The 18,456-nt window shown below is 45.2% G+C and overlaps 1 protein-coding gene across 2 annotated transcripts in view; it reads right to left on the bottom strand.

The window, feature by feature from the left end:
* The window catches only part of Snx25 (sorting nexin 25), a 101,689-nt gene that overhangs the window by 34,375 nt on the left and 48,858 nt on the right, over positions 1-18,456 (bottom strand). For both annotated transcript variants that reach the window (XM_050147246.1, XM_050147245.1), the window contains exon 6: positions 4,061-4,131. In XM_050147246.1, coding sequence (XP_050003203.1) covers positions 4,061-4,131 — 71 coding nt within the window. The remainder of the gene's footprint in view (positions 1-4,060; positions 4,132-18,456) is intronic.

Here is an 18,456-nt window from a genome sequence, read left to right as displayed (position 1 = left end):
AAGCATCCAAACCCTCATGCTTCAAGGTCAAGGATGGAGGAGGGAAGGGGGTAACTGTGGCAATATTTTGTTTGCATTTTAACAAATAAAGCTTGCCTGAAAATCATAGTGCAGAGCTAGGCCACTAGAGGCCAGGCAGCGGTGGCACACACCTTTAATCCCAGGACTCAGGAGACGGAGAGGAATCTCTGTTAGTTCAAGGCCTCCCTTGGCTACACAAAATTTATCCAGTCTAAGAGAGAAACAGAGCTCACACAAAGGTGATCCCAGCACTTGGGAATGACAAGTGTTTAATCCCAGCACTAGGGAGGTGGAGACAAGAGTGATATGGCTGGGCAGATAGAGGAATGGAAGGCGGGAGGAGACAGGAGCTCAGTGCAGTCTGAGGACAGGGTCGCCCCTTTGGTCTGAGCATTGGTAGATGTAAGAACTCTAGTGGCTGGTCGTTCTGCTTCTCTGATCCTTCAGCTTTCACCCCCTAATATCTGACTCTGAGTTTCTATTATTAAGACCAATTAGAATTCGTGCTACAGGTAACTCTGGACTGCAGACGGTACTCACCCTAGGCTAGAGTCCCTAAAAGCAAGAACAGGTCAACAGCCCAATGTCTTATAATGTCCATCCAGGCTGTTATAACACAGTGTCATAGCAATTTACCCTCCCCTTCTGGAGGCGATGATGGCCAAGACTGATGTGTTGTCACACGCTGTCTCCTGTCCTCACATGGAGGAAGGGGCAGGGTAGCTACCAGAGCCTCCTCCATCATGCCCTACTTTCCTTCCGGAGACCTGATCATCTTTTTTGTGGGGGAGGGGTGGTGTATGTCTGGGTGTGAACACGAGTGCATCTCCAAGCTTCAGCCTTCAGGGCTACACTAGTCCCTCGCTCAGGAGACACTCTCAAGTCCCTGGCCAATGCTCACAGTGCACCATGCGGGTGAGGTCAACTCATGCTACTACCGAGACAAAACCAGCCCCCCCCCCCCGCCCCAGCTGAAACAGATCTCCTGCCAGCCTGACTCACTGCCCACGGAGGCACACTGTTCGCCAAAGCATGTAGCACCTTCTGAAATATTTGGGGTTTTTACTGCTTGACGTCCGCCCAGTTAGGTAGGAGTCTCTTGCTTCACACTGCTTGCTATCACCAAAGAGGTACTCGACAAGATTTCCATGGCGGGATATGTATGGTCTTCCTTGGGAGCTGGGCTCAAGAGCCAGATCCTCTTTCTCATCTGCACCTTCCTTGCTTCCCCTACACACAGTTCCGACTTTCCGAGGGACTGGAGGGGACAGGTCACAGTCCTCAGGCTTCTCTTTGCCCAGGGCTAACTAGAAACTTGGCACAACAGCATGTTTTAAAGTTCCTGGCCCAACTCTTATCCGTTCTTTCGACACACTATTACTTGGCAGGAATTTGAACAGATCTGAGGATTTTTACCAGAAGTCTATTCCTCCAGGTGAAAGGGAAGTTTCCGGTCTACAGCAAATTCCATGCTGATGATATTAGCATGTCCTCCAACTTCACATATGTAAGGGGGGTAGGAATGTGTGAGCAACAGAGGAGCTACAAGAAGTTAAAAGCCATCTCATATCCAATCCCTCCCCAGGGAGAGCCTGGGTAAGAACCCTACTTCATTTGAAGAGAAACAAATAGGCAAAAAGACAGAGCATATATTTGGGCTTTAGCAACTTAAAACACAGGAAAGCCTGGTCCTGCCAGCACTAGAACAGACTGAGCACAGGAGACCCACGCACAGGCCCAGGCTGGTCTGGTCGTTGAGCACTATTATGGTGAGCAAATGTATGGTGTGGTGTGGGAGAGAGAGACATAATGGTTCCTGTCCTGTGGACAGAGACAGATCTGAAGAGATGAAAGTGGTGAGGAGTAGGCTGAGGTGGGTGATGTGATAGCTACCCAAGGTCATGGTGATGTCTGGATCTGGGCTGTTGCAGGAATCCATGGCTGGGTTCATGGTTGATGCAGCTGCTGTCTATGTTGATGTCCTTGGCTCCTGATATCACTAGGCCTGTGCAGAGCTGGCCCCGCCCCTCCCAGGCTGCACCACTAGGGAGAACTGGTCATGCCCCTCATGGCTTAAGTACTCTAGAGAGAGGGTCCTACACCTCACCCGCGCAGCACAATCGAGCTGACGCCATGAAGGGGCATGGGTGAACTGGCCCTGAGAGTGTGAGAATGGGAGAGCAGGTTAAGCCCATCTTGTCTGTCATGTGATGGCATGGGCGAGAGGAAAAAGCCCTCCTCCCCTGGCCGCTCACCAGCTGCTTGCAGGGGAACCTGACCCAGACCCAAGCCAGCTGCAGCACTTGGGAGAATGGGCCCTGCGCCTCGCCTGGGCAGCACAGCAGAGCTGACCCTGTAGACAGGGTGCATGAGAGTGGCGTAGCTGGGACGGCCTCCCTCCTCTGTGGTGGAGTGGTGGAGGTGAGGGAAAGCTGCCTCCCTCCTCTCCCCTACTGCCTCCAGCAGGGAGGGAGCTGTCATTCCCCTTGACCAACTGCAATACTCAGGAAAGGGGGCCCTACCCCCAACCCCGCCACAAAGAATAAATAAAAAAAATAAAAAGGTCATAAGTGTGGGAGAGCTGTCCCTGTCCCTCACCAGGTGCAGAACTTGGGAGAGTAGCCCTGCCCTGCACCTATCCTGGTCAACACAGTAGAGCTGGCCTTGATGATTTAGGTGTGGGAGAGAGAACCCTAAGGGCATGAAAGCAGAAGCAGCTCAACTCTGCAAGGGCTGCACTAGCCAGGACAATGCTGGAGAGCTCACCCTGGTGGTGGGAATAGGAGGGAGCTGGTGGGCTGATCAACCCTGCAACTACCCAGGTCCGGAGCCAGGGTCAGGAGTTGGCCCACTCAAACACCCACCGTATCTGTGATCTGCTCATCATGCAGACCCAAAGTTGCAGGATCTCCACGACACAGGGCAATAACAGGATTTCCAAGAGGAGTCCCAGCGAGGGCCCAGCATTGATAATGTAGCAGAAACCAGGGGTGCTGAACCAGAACAATGACTCCTTGCAAAGAACACTTGGATAAAAGGTTTACTGTGTGGCTCACCGCGTCACACTATAGCTTCTATGATGAGATTTTTTGCTTTTGTTTTTTTTTTCTTTTTCCTCCCTCTTAAGTTTTATCTTATTTGGATGCGGGGGAGGATGCAAGGGCAGAGGGCAGATGTGAAGAGACGGGGAAATGGATGGGATCAAGATGCAAAAGATAAAAGACACAAAGCATAACTAAAAAGAAAGTTAAAAAAAAAACAAAAAGCCTAAAGCACAAGTGTAAAAGAGGAAAACTCTTAGCTATCCAAGCACTCACCTGAAGGCACAGGCTAAGTGAGCCATGGAAACACTAACCTCCGAGGATCACTTAAATACTACCAAGAGCACAACTCAAACAGAAATATTAGTGGAGATCACACTGACTGTGAGAAATTGATGCCAACTCAGGCTCAGTTAAAGCCAAAAGAGAAACTGCACATGCTCTGATTCTAGCCTTCTGCGATTGTGACCACGGCTGCATTTTATAGGCGTAGGAGAGTCAAGTACTCACTGTGAAAGCACAAACACTAAGTCTGATTCCCGGAACCCACATAAAAAAATGTTGGGGCCAGTGGTACGGATTTGAAATTCCATCACAGAGAGTGGAGACAGGCGGATCCTGGGGCCACACTGGCCAACCAGCCAGCATCCTTGGTAAGTCCCAGGTTGGGAAAATACCCTTCTACCTTCACCTTGCCCTGAAAGGTAGAAAGTGCCTAATGATACTCAAAGTTGTTCTCAGGCCTCAACATGTATTGCACACACATGCCCCTATACACACGTGAACATACACATAAGATGCACACATAAAGAAAATACAGATTTTTGTCAGGATGAGATTACTTTTGCTTTTTTTTAATAATATTAGACCATTGTTTTAATAGAGTCAAATTACTTAAATATAAGTCAGCAGAATGTTTCACATTTGCCAAAACACTGACAGGAGAAGGGGCTCGGGGTAGACCTTCGCATACTGGGAGAAAACACGATTATTCTTACCCTTGTGCCTCTTCAGCTGAGGGAAGCTGCTAATTGTAGTTGCCTGGATTATTTCCACTACAATTTGATACCTGATTTTAAAAGAGAGAAAGAAAAGATTCAATACCAAGAAAATGCTACCTTCAGAGACACCTTTAGACTGTGCTGATGCTAACCAAACTTGGCACAGGGGCTACGAGGCCCCAGGACTCATCCAAACAACCCTAATGCATGGAGCACCTAGCAGACGTCAGGCAATGTGCCACCTGCTCGTCATTTCTGAGGCCTTACCGTAAGAGTCACTCTGTTCTGAAAACACATCAAGGTCATGTGCAACTCTCAGGGTCATGCTAAACTCCTCCATTCAGCCTTCCTTCCCAGTAACTAAGGCAATTTGGTCTACTGCTTAAGTTTTCATTTTCCAGGAGGTTGGTCACTAGTTCCATGTAGCTATTAAGTTTAATTATATTAAAATCTTAGCGTTGGGGCTATAGCTCAACACTGGAGCTCTTGTATCACACATGCAAGCCCCACATTCCATCCCCTGTATTATCAAAAAGATAAATAAACAGGAAGGAAGGAAGGAAGGAAGGAAGGAAGGAAGGAAGGAAGGAAGGAAGGAAGGAAGGAAGGAAGGAAGAGAAAGAAGAGAAAAGAATATAAAGCAAAGCTCTTCGGCCACATTTCCAGTGCTCAGCAGCCTCGGGCACTGGCTGAGCTAGAGCAGACAGAGGAGCAGGAGGGGCCTTTCCTAGGTACAGTCTGCAGCTGGCGCAACCCCTCCAGCCAAGCTGCACGGTCCTGGTGGATTTCCTCATCATCACGTCTCACCAGGCCATTCTGACCAGCAGTGCAGGGCATCTGCTGCGGAAGTCTGGCACAGATATTTTCCTGAAGCCACCTTGCTGCTTATCATGCATGGAGAGCCAAGAACAGCTTAGAACACAGGGGACGTGTGTGTGTGTGTGTGTGTGTGTGTGTGTGTGTGTGTGTGTGTGTGTACCTGAGAGAACTACATTCAGAGAAAATACAAAACAGTTTCCGTGTTAGATAACAGGTGCAAGGCTAGGGCTGTGGCTTTTTGGAGTGTATTTAATTGGGCTTTGTTTTGAGATAAGGTTTCACTCTATATCCCTGGGTCCTGGAACTCAGCATATAGACCAGGCTGGTCTCACTGACCTCTCTGTGTTGAGTGCTGGGACTAAAGGCCACATCTGGCTTAGAAATGAAGTTCTTAAAACTCACTCAGTGGCTAGCAGGAATTTCCCAACCAAACTGATCTGTCCTGAGGGTCTAATTTCCTCTATCATTTTGTTTAGAGGCTTTCCACAATAAAGCTATTTAGCATTAGTTCCTACTTTACGCACTAAGTTTGTGCAAGTCTGGTAGCACAGATCCCAGCCCCTGGTGGCTAAGACAGAAGGATCTTCAGCTTTTCATCTCATGAAATTAAAGCTATTTGCAGGCTCCTCACACATATGCATCTTCCCTTCTTCAGCTACCCTCAAGTCCAACCCCACCATCCCAAAGGCGAGCTGTTATGAGCACTGACACCCGGTCACCTCTGGACTGTGGCAGCCACTGGCAGCTACCACAGTCTCATCAAGGAACAGACGGTGTTTAGAGAGGGGCAGCACAGCTGACAGGAGCAGCGCTCCACAGCCTTCTCAGAGAAGCTCAGACACAGTTCATCTCTGCCTTTTGTTTTCTTTCCTCAAGACAGGGTTTCTCTGTAGCTACGGAGCCTGTCCTGGAACTCACTCTGCAGGCCAGGCTGGCTTTGAACTCACAGAGATCTGCCTATCTCTGCCTCCCGCCCAGCCTCATCTTTGCCTCTTTATTAATGTCCTGTGTGAAGCCAGGATGAAGTCGGACATAGGGACATCAGTCACCTCCGTCCTTCAAGAACCATAAGGACAAGGCACATGCTACAGATGCTAAAGTGCTAAGTGGAGCTTAGGTCTCCAGTGACATTCCCACACCATCAAATCAGTCCCACACTGGTTGTCTCAGGGTATGCTTCCTACACTAGTGTGCAGGGAAGCAGACAAAATAGAGAAAAAAAGCTAATTATAAGTCATTGTGTGTGAATGTTCTCTTAGGTACGCGCCACACACACACACACACACACACACACACACACACACGTCCCCTGTGTTCTATGTCATCCCATCTAAAGAGGGCTCTTTGAGAAATCCAAACATATCTAGGTAAGATGGTGCACACCTTTAATCCCATCACTAGGGAGGCTGATCTCTGTGAGTTTGAGACCAGCCTGCTCTACAAAGACAGCTCCAGGACAGCCAGGACTATACTATGAAACCTGTCTCGAAAACCAAAAAAAAAAAAAAAAAAAAAAAAAAAGAAAAAAAGAAAAAAAAAGAAAGGAGAGAGAGAAAATGGGAGAGCTAGAGAGAGAGAACTTTATACACATAGAGAATATCTCTAGGCTGATTATACATATTCAGGCTATTTTCCAAATTGAAGCCTTGCTAGGAACATTATGGATAATAGTTTTCTGGTGAAATTGCTGTCATTCCACCAAATTATGGCAAAGTACAAAAATGGCTCCTCACGTGACCTGTCCTGCAGGCTGCTAAATGGATGAGGAAACAGCTCACAAGAAGCCTCCACACTCCTGGACCTGCTGACGCCTACCACTCTCCAGCCATGTCCTTCTCTTCGTCTGGGGTTTAGCTTAGTACTAGAACTCACTGACTTGTCTCTACACTCCAGAGTGTCTGCAAACACCTCCCGGTATGCTGAGATCCAGGTATTTCATCAAATAGCCTCAGGGTCCACACTCACAGTGCTTCTGAAGTGTGCCATAAGGAAACAATTTAACAGACTGGATCCCCCATCCAGTCACCTACAAAAAAATCCTAAACTATCATATACATGTTTACTGTAGGGATTTCTATAAGGAAGAGAACAAATCAAAACTGCTTTCAACAAGTTTGTGATCTCTTCTATGCTCTGGACACACAGGAATGGAAGATGCAGCCTCTGCTTCAAGACATGCTAGGGCATGTCAGATTACAGGGAAAGCATCCAGCCAGTAGTATTTATAATTACACTCATACACACAGCAAGAAGCCTAAACATACATCAAAGAGGCCTGGCTACAGCCAATCATTTTAGGTGACAGTCAAAAGTGAAATACATAGATACTGCAAATAAATGCTTAGAAGACTTTAATTCTTAAAATGCAGGGGATGTGCCCATTTATAACTGCAGACATACGACTTTGCAAATGACCTGGGTTACTACAAGGCAAATGGAATGACTGGAGGGCAGCTATATTGAAACGGTACGATTGTGAGTCAATTTGGAAACTTTCTAAACGGTTCCTGTCTTTCTGCTTCACCCTCTTCCTGACACCCTAAGCCTACGTGTCCATCTCTGCACTCGTGTCACCATCCTCCTGCAACCAAGCCCATGAGCGCCCGTCTCAGAGAGCCCCTGGCCTGTCTTCTGCCATCTTTAAGCGACCTCCCATTCTTCCTTCTTTCTCCTCACCTGTGGTCTCTGCTTAACAGTCTGGCCGTCTCGGTTCTCTGCCCTTCTCTCCCATTCAAGCCCATCTGAGCACCTTTGTCAACCCCAACCCCTCCAGCAGGGCATGAGAGCGGTGGCGCAGGCCTTTAATCTCAGCACTGAGGAGGCAGAGGCAGGTGGGTCGTGAGTTTGAGACCAGCCTGGTCTACAGAGTCCCAGGATAGCCAGGGCAACAGGAAGGAAGGAAGGAAGGAAGGAAGGAAGGAAGGAGGGAGGGAGGGAGGGAGGGAGGGAGGGAGGGAGGGAGGGAGGGAGGGAGGGAGGGAGGAAGGAAGCATCCCCCCTCTGGTTCACTCCATCCCTTCCTCAAAGGAGTAACCACACCCCGCCTGCCATTCCCTCCAGGGCATCCATTCTCCACCAGCACCTTCTCTCTCAGACCCCAGCCAGGTCAACTTCTAGAGCATTCTCCAAACTGGTTTCTCTTGCTCTACTTCTTCAAACAGGCAATCCCACTGGAAGATCTCCCTCATTCGAGCTACCATGCCTTGAGCCTTCCTCCAAGTCTTACTGTGTAACATGTAAATGTACATTAAAATCTGTCTTCTCCCAAATCCCAGCTCACTTCTGCCTGACAACAGTATCTGTTATTTACTATTTCACACTTCCTCCAAGAGTGCTATTAACAAACAAATGAAAATAGTGTGTCCAGTCATTGTGTGCCCAGTCACGGAAGTCTAAAAATTGACGACACATTTTTGAGCCCAAGACAATATTGTGGCTTTGCCTATGAAACGACAGGATATTTTTGTTTTCTATCTAATTATGAACCCCTTGAAGATAGGCCTATTTTTCTCCTCTTGGGCTCAGGTAGGTACTAAACATACAGCAGGGATTCAATGAATATTAATGAGCTAAACTAGCAAGACTTAATATCGCTAACATTTAATGGGCACACCTAATATTCTGAACAATTTGGGTTTTTTTTTTTTTTATATTCTCAGTGATTCATGCTTTGGAACAGATGAGTCAGGGATGGTACTGAAGAGATACACACCATCTGAATAAAGAGTTAATGACACGGAACAGGAGCTAATATCCACACACTGAATGAAGCGTAGGCTTCATTTATCCCCATATAGTCACCCCTCCACTACAGAGGTGGACAGTGAAGCTCAGTGGATTAAGAAATCCAAACAAACAATTCATAATCCAAGAGAATTTAAACAACAATGAGGACCCTAAGAGAGTTATACATGGATCTAACCTACATGGGAAGTAAAAAAGGACAAGATCTCCTGAGTAAATTGGGATCATGGGAACCATGGGAGAGGGTTGAAGGGGAGAGGAGAAGAAGGAAGGGGAGCAGAGAAAAATGTAGAGCGCAGTAAAATCAATAAAAAAAAGAAAGAAAACTTTATTATCATGTCAGGATTGTCAGCCTCAATAAAAAGAATTTATCTGCTTTTAATCACAAAAATAGAAATCAATACACTGTTCCACTGCTTTTAAGCACTACAGCCAGATGACAGCTGAGGATTGCCTGACTTACGCATCACGCTGTTAAGCGTCGTTCTCCCGCTTTCCTAAAATTCAATATAGGTCTATGCTTATCTTGTCAAAGCCTTTTTGATGCCAGCCAGCACTCTCAGACTTTGCTGCGTTCCACATCCCCCTGGACAGCTTCTGCCTAGTCAGACCACCAGGCTCCCAGCACTCTCCAGCCCTGACTCCCAGCCTTGCTCTCCTGTTGCCCCTCCCCTTATCTGCTCAAATCCCCTCAGTCCTTAAACACTGAGGGCACGACCATTTCCCTGATAATAAGGATGTTTTCTTCTATGGGAGATTTAATGCTACAATTGTCTGGTTTTTAAATCCTCCTCACACCACTTCCAGCCTGAAGACCTGCCTTATTGCCTCGCTATTTATATCCACCTGTGATGGGTCTGCTACGCTGGATTATTGTAAACAGCACAGGTGCTCAGAGCTCCAGGAGCTATTCAAACACCAGCAGCCCAAGGACGGTTTCCTCCCAAGGAGAAAGGTTACACTGTGTGTCTGGTTCCAGAACTAAGAAAAAGTTGTAGACTTTGCCTTGATTGGACCTATATAGATGGTTGGTGTGTTTCCCCGAAATGACAGTATAAACTCAAGAATTAAGAAGAGCGGGCTGGTGAGATGCTGCAGGAGGTTAAGAGACTTGCTGCAAAGCCACCAAGACTCCAAGCCTGACAACCTGATGATCTCTAGGCTCAAACATGGTGGAGGGAGAGCCGACTCCCCTAAGTTGTCTGCTGATCTCCACAGATGCCCTGTGACAAACGTGCATCATACACGCACAAATAAATAAACGCAGTAAAAAATTTTAAATTCCTTTAATTAAGCAGAAGTACCATGACCCAAATATAACTGCTTCCCAACTCCAGCAATTACCGTGCCTACAATCTCTCTTCTGTTATGGACAAGGTAAGGTCACACAAAGACGTGTCACTTGCTCCTCCGAGAAGCCACCTTACCTCTCTTGCATTTTAATCACTAAATTTGGATAAGTAGGCTTAGAACAGGTTTGTTATTTATGAGCTCTTCCTACTGAGCTGAAACACTTGAGAAGCAGTGAGCTCCAAAGCTTAGCCTACAGATTATCACACTTCTAACCTGTTCACAGCAGGCCTGGGGCCTTAAATGTCCACTTCAAAGTCACCTACATAGCAAATGCAACCTCGGCCAGTCTGTCAGTCTCTGTCTCTCTCCGTTTGTTTCAGTCCTCCATCTGTGTATGTAAGGCACATGCTTCATGCACTAAAGACTTTAAAAGAAGTACTATTTTTGAGTTTTCTGGGCGTACACATGCTGGAATGTCTTAATAGAAGATGGAACAGACCTTAGCTTGTGGGAGATAATTTGGCAAATCAAATAGTTTGAAATACTATTTTATATTAAAACTACCAAGGATATAGCAAGGTGTAGTAGTGCACACCTTTAATCCCAGCACTTGGGAGGCAGAGGCAGGTGGATCTCTGTGAGTTTGAGGCCAGCCACTGTTATTTAGTGAGAACTTGTCTCAAAAAATAAGAAAATAATAAATAAAATTAGCAAGGATGGAGAATAGAATACTATATACAAACATTTAAGAAAATCTAAACATTTTAAAAGAGATGTTATCAGAATTGCCAAAAACTAAGACTAGCATGCTAGAAGGATTCCAATTAAAACATATGAGAGAAAAACCCATGGCGATTCAGCCAGCCAAACTGACGCTCTCTATCATATCCACACCCTAACAAGGTTTACTGGATGGTTTAGAACAGGATCAGAATGCTTAATAATGTGAGCTTTGACGCGCGACGTGACGTGTTCAAGCCCCACTTCTAAGACAGGCTGTATCACTCTGGCAAAATTGTTGGAAGTATCTAAATAATTTAAAGTGTCTAAATTGCATTGGGAGTTCTGTCTTATAGAGCTGTTGTACAGGCTAAGTTGGATGACGGGTTATAACATTTGGAACAGTGCCTATCCCAGTTGAGAGTCCAGTAACTGTCAATCATTTCTGTTGGTCCTTACCACCATCGCTGACTCTTCAGATGTATACTACCTAGGGTGTGCACACGTGCGCGCACGCGTGCGTGCGTGCGTGCGTGCGGGTGTGTGTGTGTGTGTGTGTGTGTGTGAGAGAGAGAGAGAGAGAGAGAGAGAGAGAGAGAGAGAGAGAGAGATGCATAAAGATTTTTAATGTAGCCTTCCCTTTACCTTAGTCCTGAGGTCCCCAGACTCTCTAACCCTGAGTTTCACAAAATTAGGTTTATACACTGAGGTCTCTAACTACAATTGGCTGGAGAACCATGGAGAGTCTGGGTGGGGAAGACAAAGCCCTGTAAAATTTAAATGAAGCATCATCTGATAGGCTCTACGGCTTTACAATGTAGGCAACTTTAGGGGGATCAGGTCCCATTTCCTCTGGAACCAAAAATTAAAAAAAAAAAAAAAGAAAGCAAACTAGCTATGGTCTGCTTTGTGCAGAAGAAACCCTTTAGCTGAAGCTCTGCATCTCAATTATGAATGGAAGGTGTTTACGCCTGTAAAACTGACCTGGACCCCCAGTCAAAGTCAGGGCACGTCCTTCCTACTGACAGCTCCAGTCAAGTTTCTGATAGTCTGAATTTTGAAATAAGTTCTTAGTGATTAAGGAAACTCAAAAAGTGGGGACCACAATGACATTTTACAGCTGCAGTGTCTCAGGGAGAAGTACTGCTTCCTGTGACTTGGTAGCTGGCTCTAGGGTCTGTTACTCCAGCCTCATAAGTGACCGGACAGACTTTATTTTCTCAGTGTGAGCCAATCTTTACTCTCTCTAAAAGAACACATGCTCAATATAAAGAACTCAAGAAACTAGACTGTAAAAGGCTAATCAACCCAATTATAAAATGGGTTACTGAGCTGAACAGAGATCTCTCAACAGAAGAAGTTCAAATGGCCAAAGGTCACCTAAGGTCATGCTCAACTTCCTTAGCGATCAGGGAAATGCAAATCAAGACAACTTTAAGATACCATCTTACACCTGTCAGAATGGCGAAAATCATAAACACCAATGATAGCCTTTGCTGGAGAGGTTGTGGAGAAAGGGGTACACTCATCCATTGCTGGTGGGAATGCAAACTTGTGCAACCACTCTGGAAAGCAGTGTGGAGGTTTCTCAGGAAATTTTGGATCAACCTACCCATGGACCCAGCAATACCACTCTTGGGAATATACCCAAGAGAGGCCTTATCATACAACAAAAGTATATGCTCTACTATGTTCATAGCAGCATTGTTTGTAATAGCCAGAACCTGGAAACAACCTAGATGCCCTTCAATGGAAGAATGGATGAAGAAAGTATGGAATATATACATATTAGAGTACTACTCAGCAGTAAAAAACAAGGACTTCTTGAAGTTTGCAGGCAAATGGATGGAAATAGAAAACACTATCCTGAGTGAGGTAAGCCAGACCCAAAAAGAGGAACATGGGATGTACTCACTCGTATTTGGTTTCTAGCCATAAATAAAGGACATTGAGCCTATAATTCGGGTTCTTAGAGAAGCTAAATAAGAAGGAGAACCCAAAGAAAATCATATAGGCATCCACCTGAATATTAACCTTCATCAGGCGATGAAAGGAGACAGAGACAGAGACCCACATTGGAGCACCGGACTGAAATCTCAAGGTCCAAATCAGGAGCAGAAGGAGAGCGAGCACGAGCAAGGAACTCAGGACCGCGAGGGGGGCACCCACACACTGAGACAATGGGGATGTTCTATCAGGAACTCACCAAGGCCAGCTGACCTGGGTCTGAAAAAGCCTGGGTTAAAACCGGTCTCGCTGAACATAGTGGACAATGAGGACTACTGAGAACTCAAGAACAATGGCAATGGGTTTTTGATCCTACTGCACGTATTGGCTTTGTGGGAGCCTAGGCAGTTTGGATGCTCACCTTACTAGACCTGGATGGAGGTGGGTGGTCCTTGGACTTCCCACAGGGCAGAGAACCCTGATTGCTCTTTGGGCTGACGAGGGAGGGGGACTTGATTGGGGGAGGGGGAGGGAAAGGGGAGGTGGCGGTGGGGAAGAGACAGAAATCTTTAATAAATAAATAAAAAAAAGATACACAAAAAATACAGTAAACCTTTAAACTTCATATTCATGGGAGATGCCATGTTTAAATATTCCAATTCTGTGTCATTGGTAATACACAATATAGATGTGCCAATTTCTCTAAAACTGAACTTTTATTGCTAAGTGTATTGGTTATTTAAAACTTTTCTCTATTTTAAATAAAACTGCAAAAATAAAACAAAAAGCACAACATTCATGGGGAAAAAAAATCTTTCCACAAACTCATGGTGACTTTCTTAGGATAAAGTATGCAAAGCAATCAGATAAAAAAAATAATGAACATTTTCACACTAAGAGAGTATTACAGAAGGCCGAAGCTGCAGGCCAGGGACATTATTATGAACACAGGATATCACGGGCTGTATTTCCAGTGTATCTGGGTACTGCCAAGAGTAACAGTCTGCAGCTCTTTGCACAAGGCAGCTGTCAGTGGGACTGGGCACAGGGTCAGAGGCACAGGCTGAAGCTGGACTTAGAGGGGAAAAGAGAGTTTCTACCAATGGGGGTTTCTAGTTTGCAAAGGTGACTTCACAAAAGACAAAGACATGCTTACGCTTTTTTCATTCATGGATATCACAGAAAATGATATCCGAACAGAAATCTGGCAGCCATGCTAGGCCCTACCCAACCACCACGAGGGCGAGGAAGCACACGCTGTGAGCCACAGTGAGTAGGAATTCAGGACCAGAGCAACTCAGTGACTTATGTCAAAGGAAGGTGAGACAAAGGCCCTTTGAGGGCCTACGTTCTTTTCCTCTGAGGGCAGCTAGAGGAAGACACTGGATCTACCAGGGAGATGGAGAAGCTGGCGGAAGCAAGGATACGGAAGGCTGATTCTGGTCCAGCTCTTCTAGTCAGAAAATGACAAACTAGTCCTGTGCCTCTGTGTTGGAGAGTATGCGGCTTACACATGGAAGGATGAGCTCTCAATCATCTACCAGTAATCAAACTGTAATTTAACTTCTGCCTCATTCCATGACTCTGAAATGGATCAGATCTCAGAATAAAGAAGCTGGGCAGTGGTGACGCACACCTTTACTCCCAGCACTCGGGAGGCAGAGACAAGCCGTTCTCTGTGACTTCGAGGCCAGCCTGGTCTACATAGTGAGTTCCAGGATAACCAAGGTTACACAGATAAACCCTGTCTTGAAAAAGAAAAAAGAAGGGGGCTTATTACTGAGCCTCATCTACCCCCAAACTGAGCGCTGCATGCACTTCAGTTAGTAACTAGTAATTGATGAGTGTTCACAACAAAGCAAACTGGTTTGTAGTCTTTGTCCTATATGGCTCCAGCTATCAGTCAGCGCTGTGCACAAACTGTGGTGGGTGGTTAGTTACCCATGAGGTGGAGATCCCAATCCACAGTGCAGCGCTGTTCCAGACCTAAGCACAGAACGAATCCTCTCAGTTGCAGAAATAACAAACTTCCTTCCTTCACATTTCACGTTGCAATATTGACTTCTCTTTCCTCCTCACCCAAAATGAGTGTGTCAGCCGACACACTCAGTTCGCCCCTGTGCCCTCTGCTATGGAAAACACCAAAAGAAGGAATTCCACTCTCAAGCTGATGTGTATCTATTTTATAGAAAACAAAAAGATTTTCAGAGCCTATTTTCCTACAAAATCCCACATCATCCTGTGATTCTTTAAAACTTAGTTTATACTCATTTGTTCTTTTCATAAAATGTTTCCAGGAGTCACTATTTTATACTGATCTCTCATCCCCTGTCCACCCACTCTAGCTGTCTGCTTAGCAGTTGGTGCTGCTTACTGATTTCTAACGCGCTCTAGGAGGTTGTCTTGAAGAATGCTCAATCTCTTCTTTTATGTCCTTTACAATGTAATCTTACTTTATTGCTCATAATTCACAATATGTTTTGAGCGTCATTGTTCAAAAACAGTTAAGTGTTCAAGTAATTTATGTTCTTCACAAAAGCATGCAATTTAAATAATTTCAATGTATTATCTTCCCCTACAAATGCCGAGCTGTGCTTAGAATCTGAAATAGCCTCCGAAGATTTTATCATCTACAGGACTCGGTCTCCAGTTTGTGGCACTATTTTGAAGGTGGTGGAGCCTCTGAAGTGAGGACCTGGATGGCAGAATTAGGTCACCAGGAGTACATTTCTGAACTTTTTTTTTAAATTTATTTATTTATACAGCGTATAGTCTGTGTGTATGTCTGCAGGCCAGAAAAGGGCACCAGACCTTATTACATGTGGTTGCCGGGAATTGAACTCAGGACCTTTGGAGGAGCAGGCAATGCTCTTAACCACTAAGCCATTTCTCCAGCCCCATTTCTGAACTTTCTATCCACCCCTGGTACCAACTAGCACCCTCTATTACCAGTCCACCAAAATGTAAACAGCTGTCACAGGCTCCAGCCACCATAAAGGGAGATACTCAAGACGACCGAGTGGCATCCCCGGGGATACAATGAGCCAGTGATCTCTCCTCCCTTATGCTGTTTCTCGCGAGGGGTTTTGATCATAATGATGCAAACGCACCTAATACAGCACCAAAATAATGTTGAGACTTAAAAGAAAAAAAAAAGCACTCGATTGCAAATTCTGAGTGCTGAGGTTGCTCATCCATTACGCCCTTGCCCATTAGCCAAGAGGAAATAGCCCGTCAATGTCAGCGTAGGGGGACATGACCATCCCCATAATTTTAAACATTCTAAAGTGGTCTCCATACAAACTGATTTGACTTCATCTTGCTTTTTAAATAGGGGTCAGAAATAAATCTAGAACTTAAAGAACGTGGTGGTGATGAGCAGGCAGCCCACTGCAGTCTTGGTAACAGGCGAGGGTACCATTGGCGGCGCTCTTCACAGCAAAGACTCGCAGTGATCCCCAGGAGCCCGGGCCTTGGACCTGATGCTTTCTATCTTCCTGCTAGAAGTCACCCAACTTTAAATATGAAATTTAAAGTCAAGTAGTCCTGAGCTCAGGTCCCAGTTCTTCTTACTGACTATATGACCTTGGCTGAGTCACTTTACTTCCTTTAATAACTGAATGAGAATAATATTACCTAATTTACATGAATAACCAGGTAAGATTATGATTTATAAAGAACACAACACTGGGATTAATAAATAGCATGTTAGACACTGAACAATAGTAGATTAAAAAGTTTCCCCTTTATGAGAATTTGTTTGAAATAGCTTTAAGTTTGGCAAATGTCCAGTTCAGAAAACTTGCATCTTTCTAGTGCTAGCATGACAAACAGTTATTCTGTCTCACTAAACTATAAGCATAGAATACGGTAAACAATGCACAATTAATAAAAACTCAGGGAGAGAAATTGGAGTTCAACCTTAAGACCCAAAAAGCAAAGCAGCCAGCCACTGGCTCTTACCGCAACCTCAGTCCAAAATGGTGATATTACCTCCAGAAATCTCAGAATGAGACTATGTCTGAGAGCTGTCTCTTCCTGTTTTATAATACTCTCTAGGGCTGGGATTAAAGGCATGCACCATCAGTTTCTATGGCAAAACTAGCGTGGCTACTGGGTTTAAAGGTGTGTGTTACTACTGCCTGGTCTATAAGGCTGACCAGTGGGCTGTTTTACTCTCTGATCTTCAAGCAAGCTTTATTTATTAAAACACAAGTGAAATGTCACTACACAGTAGCACAACTAGATAATTGCTTATACCATATCTATTCTTTACCCCTTAGTAATAGAATCCTTCATTTTAAAAAAAAAACTGAGTCTGTGGCTGTACAAAGTAGGATATTCTAGACAAACATAAATATACACAGAAATGCCATATAGTAGCTCCCAGAAATTTCTTTAACAAATACTAGTGCAAACATGTCAGTACCTTCTATCCTTGCCTTTGGCCTGTCCCTGGAAGTAGGATGTAATGGATGTCATTCTGGACAGTGAACTCTCTGTGAAGCCCTAAAGATGGCAAAGCACTGAGTTGGGAGGAGGCAAAGCACCATGGTGGTTAGAGCCCCTGCACTAATCCCAAATGCCTATTGTGCAATCTTAAGAAGTAAATACTGTCATCGGTGACAACAGATTAACTTGGAAAACACTGTGCTAAATAAAGCGAAATAAGGCAAACACAGACAAGTACTGCACGATGTTCCTGTCAAGGTGGAAGAGCAGGTCAGACTCAGGCTGGAAGATGACTCACTGAGTTAAATATTTGTTCACAAGCTTACAGACTGATTTTGGGTCCCCAGCACCCAAGTAGAAAGCCAGATGTGGCAGTATGCACCTGTTATCCCAGAGCTAGAAAGTTCGACAAGGGAGGTTCCTGGAGGCTTGCTCACCAGTGAGTTCAGCCAACTGCTAAGCTTCGGGTTCAGTGAGAAACCCTGTCTCGGGTAAGAGGAAGACACCCAACTCAAAGTCTGGCCTCCATAACAAACACACACGTACGCATAAAAGCAGGGAGCAAATCAACGCTCTAAGGGATGAGGATGCAAGGGGCCAGTTACATTAGGCAAGTAAGTTCTCAGGGGGTGTTAAGGTAAATCACGTGACTACAGTCATTAACACTGTATTACCGGTTCAAAATTTGCTAATAGACTCAACCCTATGTGTTCTCAGCACAGAAATACACTACAGCACTAAGTGATGGATGTTGGTGAGCTTGCTGTGACAACTGTTTTATAATTTACCACACTAACCACATTGCATACCTTCCCATGCAGAAATGTTACTTGTTGAGTGAACCTTAGAGCTGGGAGGCAACGCTGAAGTTTGAGTAAGCCATCATCATTTGGTGGGGTTTCTTTGACTTCCAGCTGAATCTAATCCCAAGATGTAGTTAATTCAGCAACTCTCATTCAAGGGCAATATTCTGCACCCAGGAATCATTTGGCAATGTCCACAGGCATTTTTAGTTGGTAAGGCTGCAGGGTAATACTGGCATCAAGTATCAGGTATGCTGCTGAGCGTTCTACAATACAGAATAAACCCCTCACCTTGATGAATTATCTAGCCTCAAAGGTAGAGTTTGCCATGGCAGAGAGGCCCAAGGCTAATGGTCAGTAATAAAGACACCATTGCTCCATCACAAAAAGTAAGGTAAAAGGAAGAAGTGTCCAGACAATAGTGTGCTGATTAGTTTATGTCAGCTTGACACAAACCATAGTCATAAGGGAGAAGGGAGCCTCAGCTGAGAAAATGCCTCCATTTCTCAAGCTACAGGCAAACCTGTAAGGCATTTTCTTAATTAATGGTTGATAGGGGAAGGTGGTGCTATCCCTGGGCTGGTAATCCTGGGTTCCATAAGAAACCAGGCTGGG

Source organism: Alexandromys fortis, unplaced genomic scaffold, assembly GCF_014885135.2.
Source record: "Alexandromys fortis isolate MF-2015 unplaced genomic scaffold, M_Fortis_MF-2015_v1.1 scaffold_32, whole genome shotgun sequence".
NCBI classification, from domain to species: Eukaryota; Metazoa; Chordata; class Mammalia; order Rodentia; family Cricetidae; genus Alexandromys; species Alexandromys fortis.
This window is presented reverse-complemented; position numbering and strand designations above follow the sequence as displayed.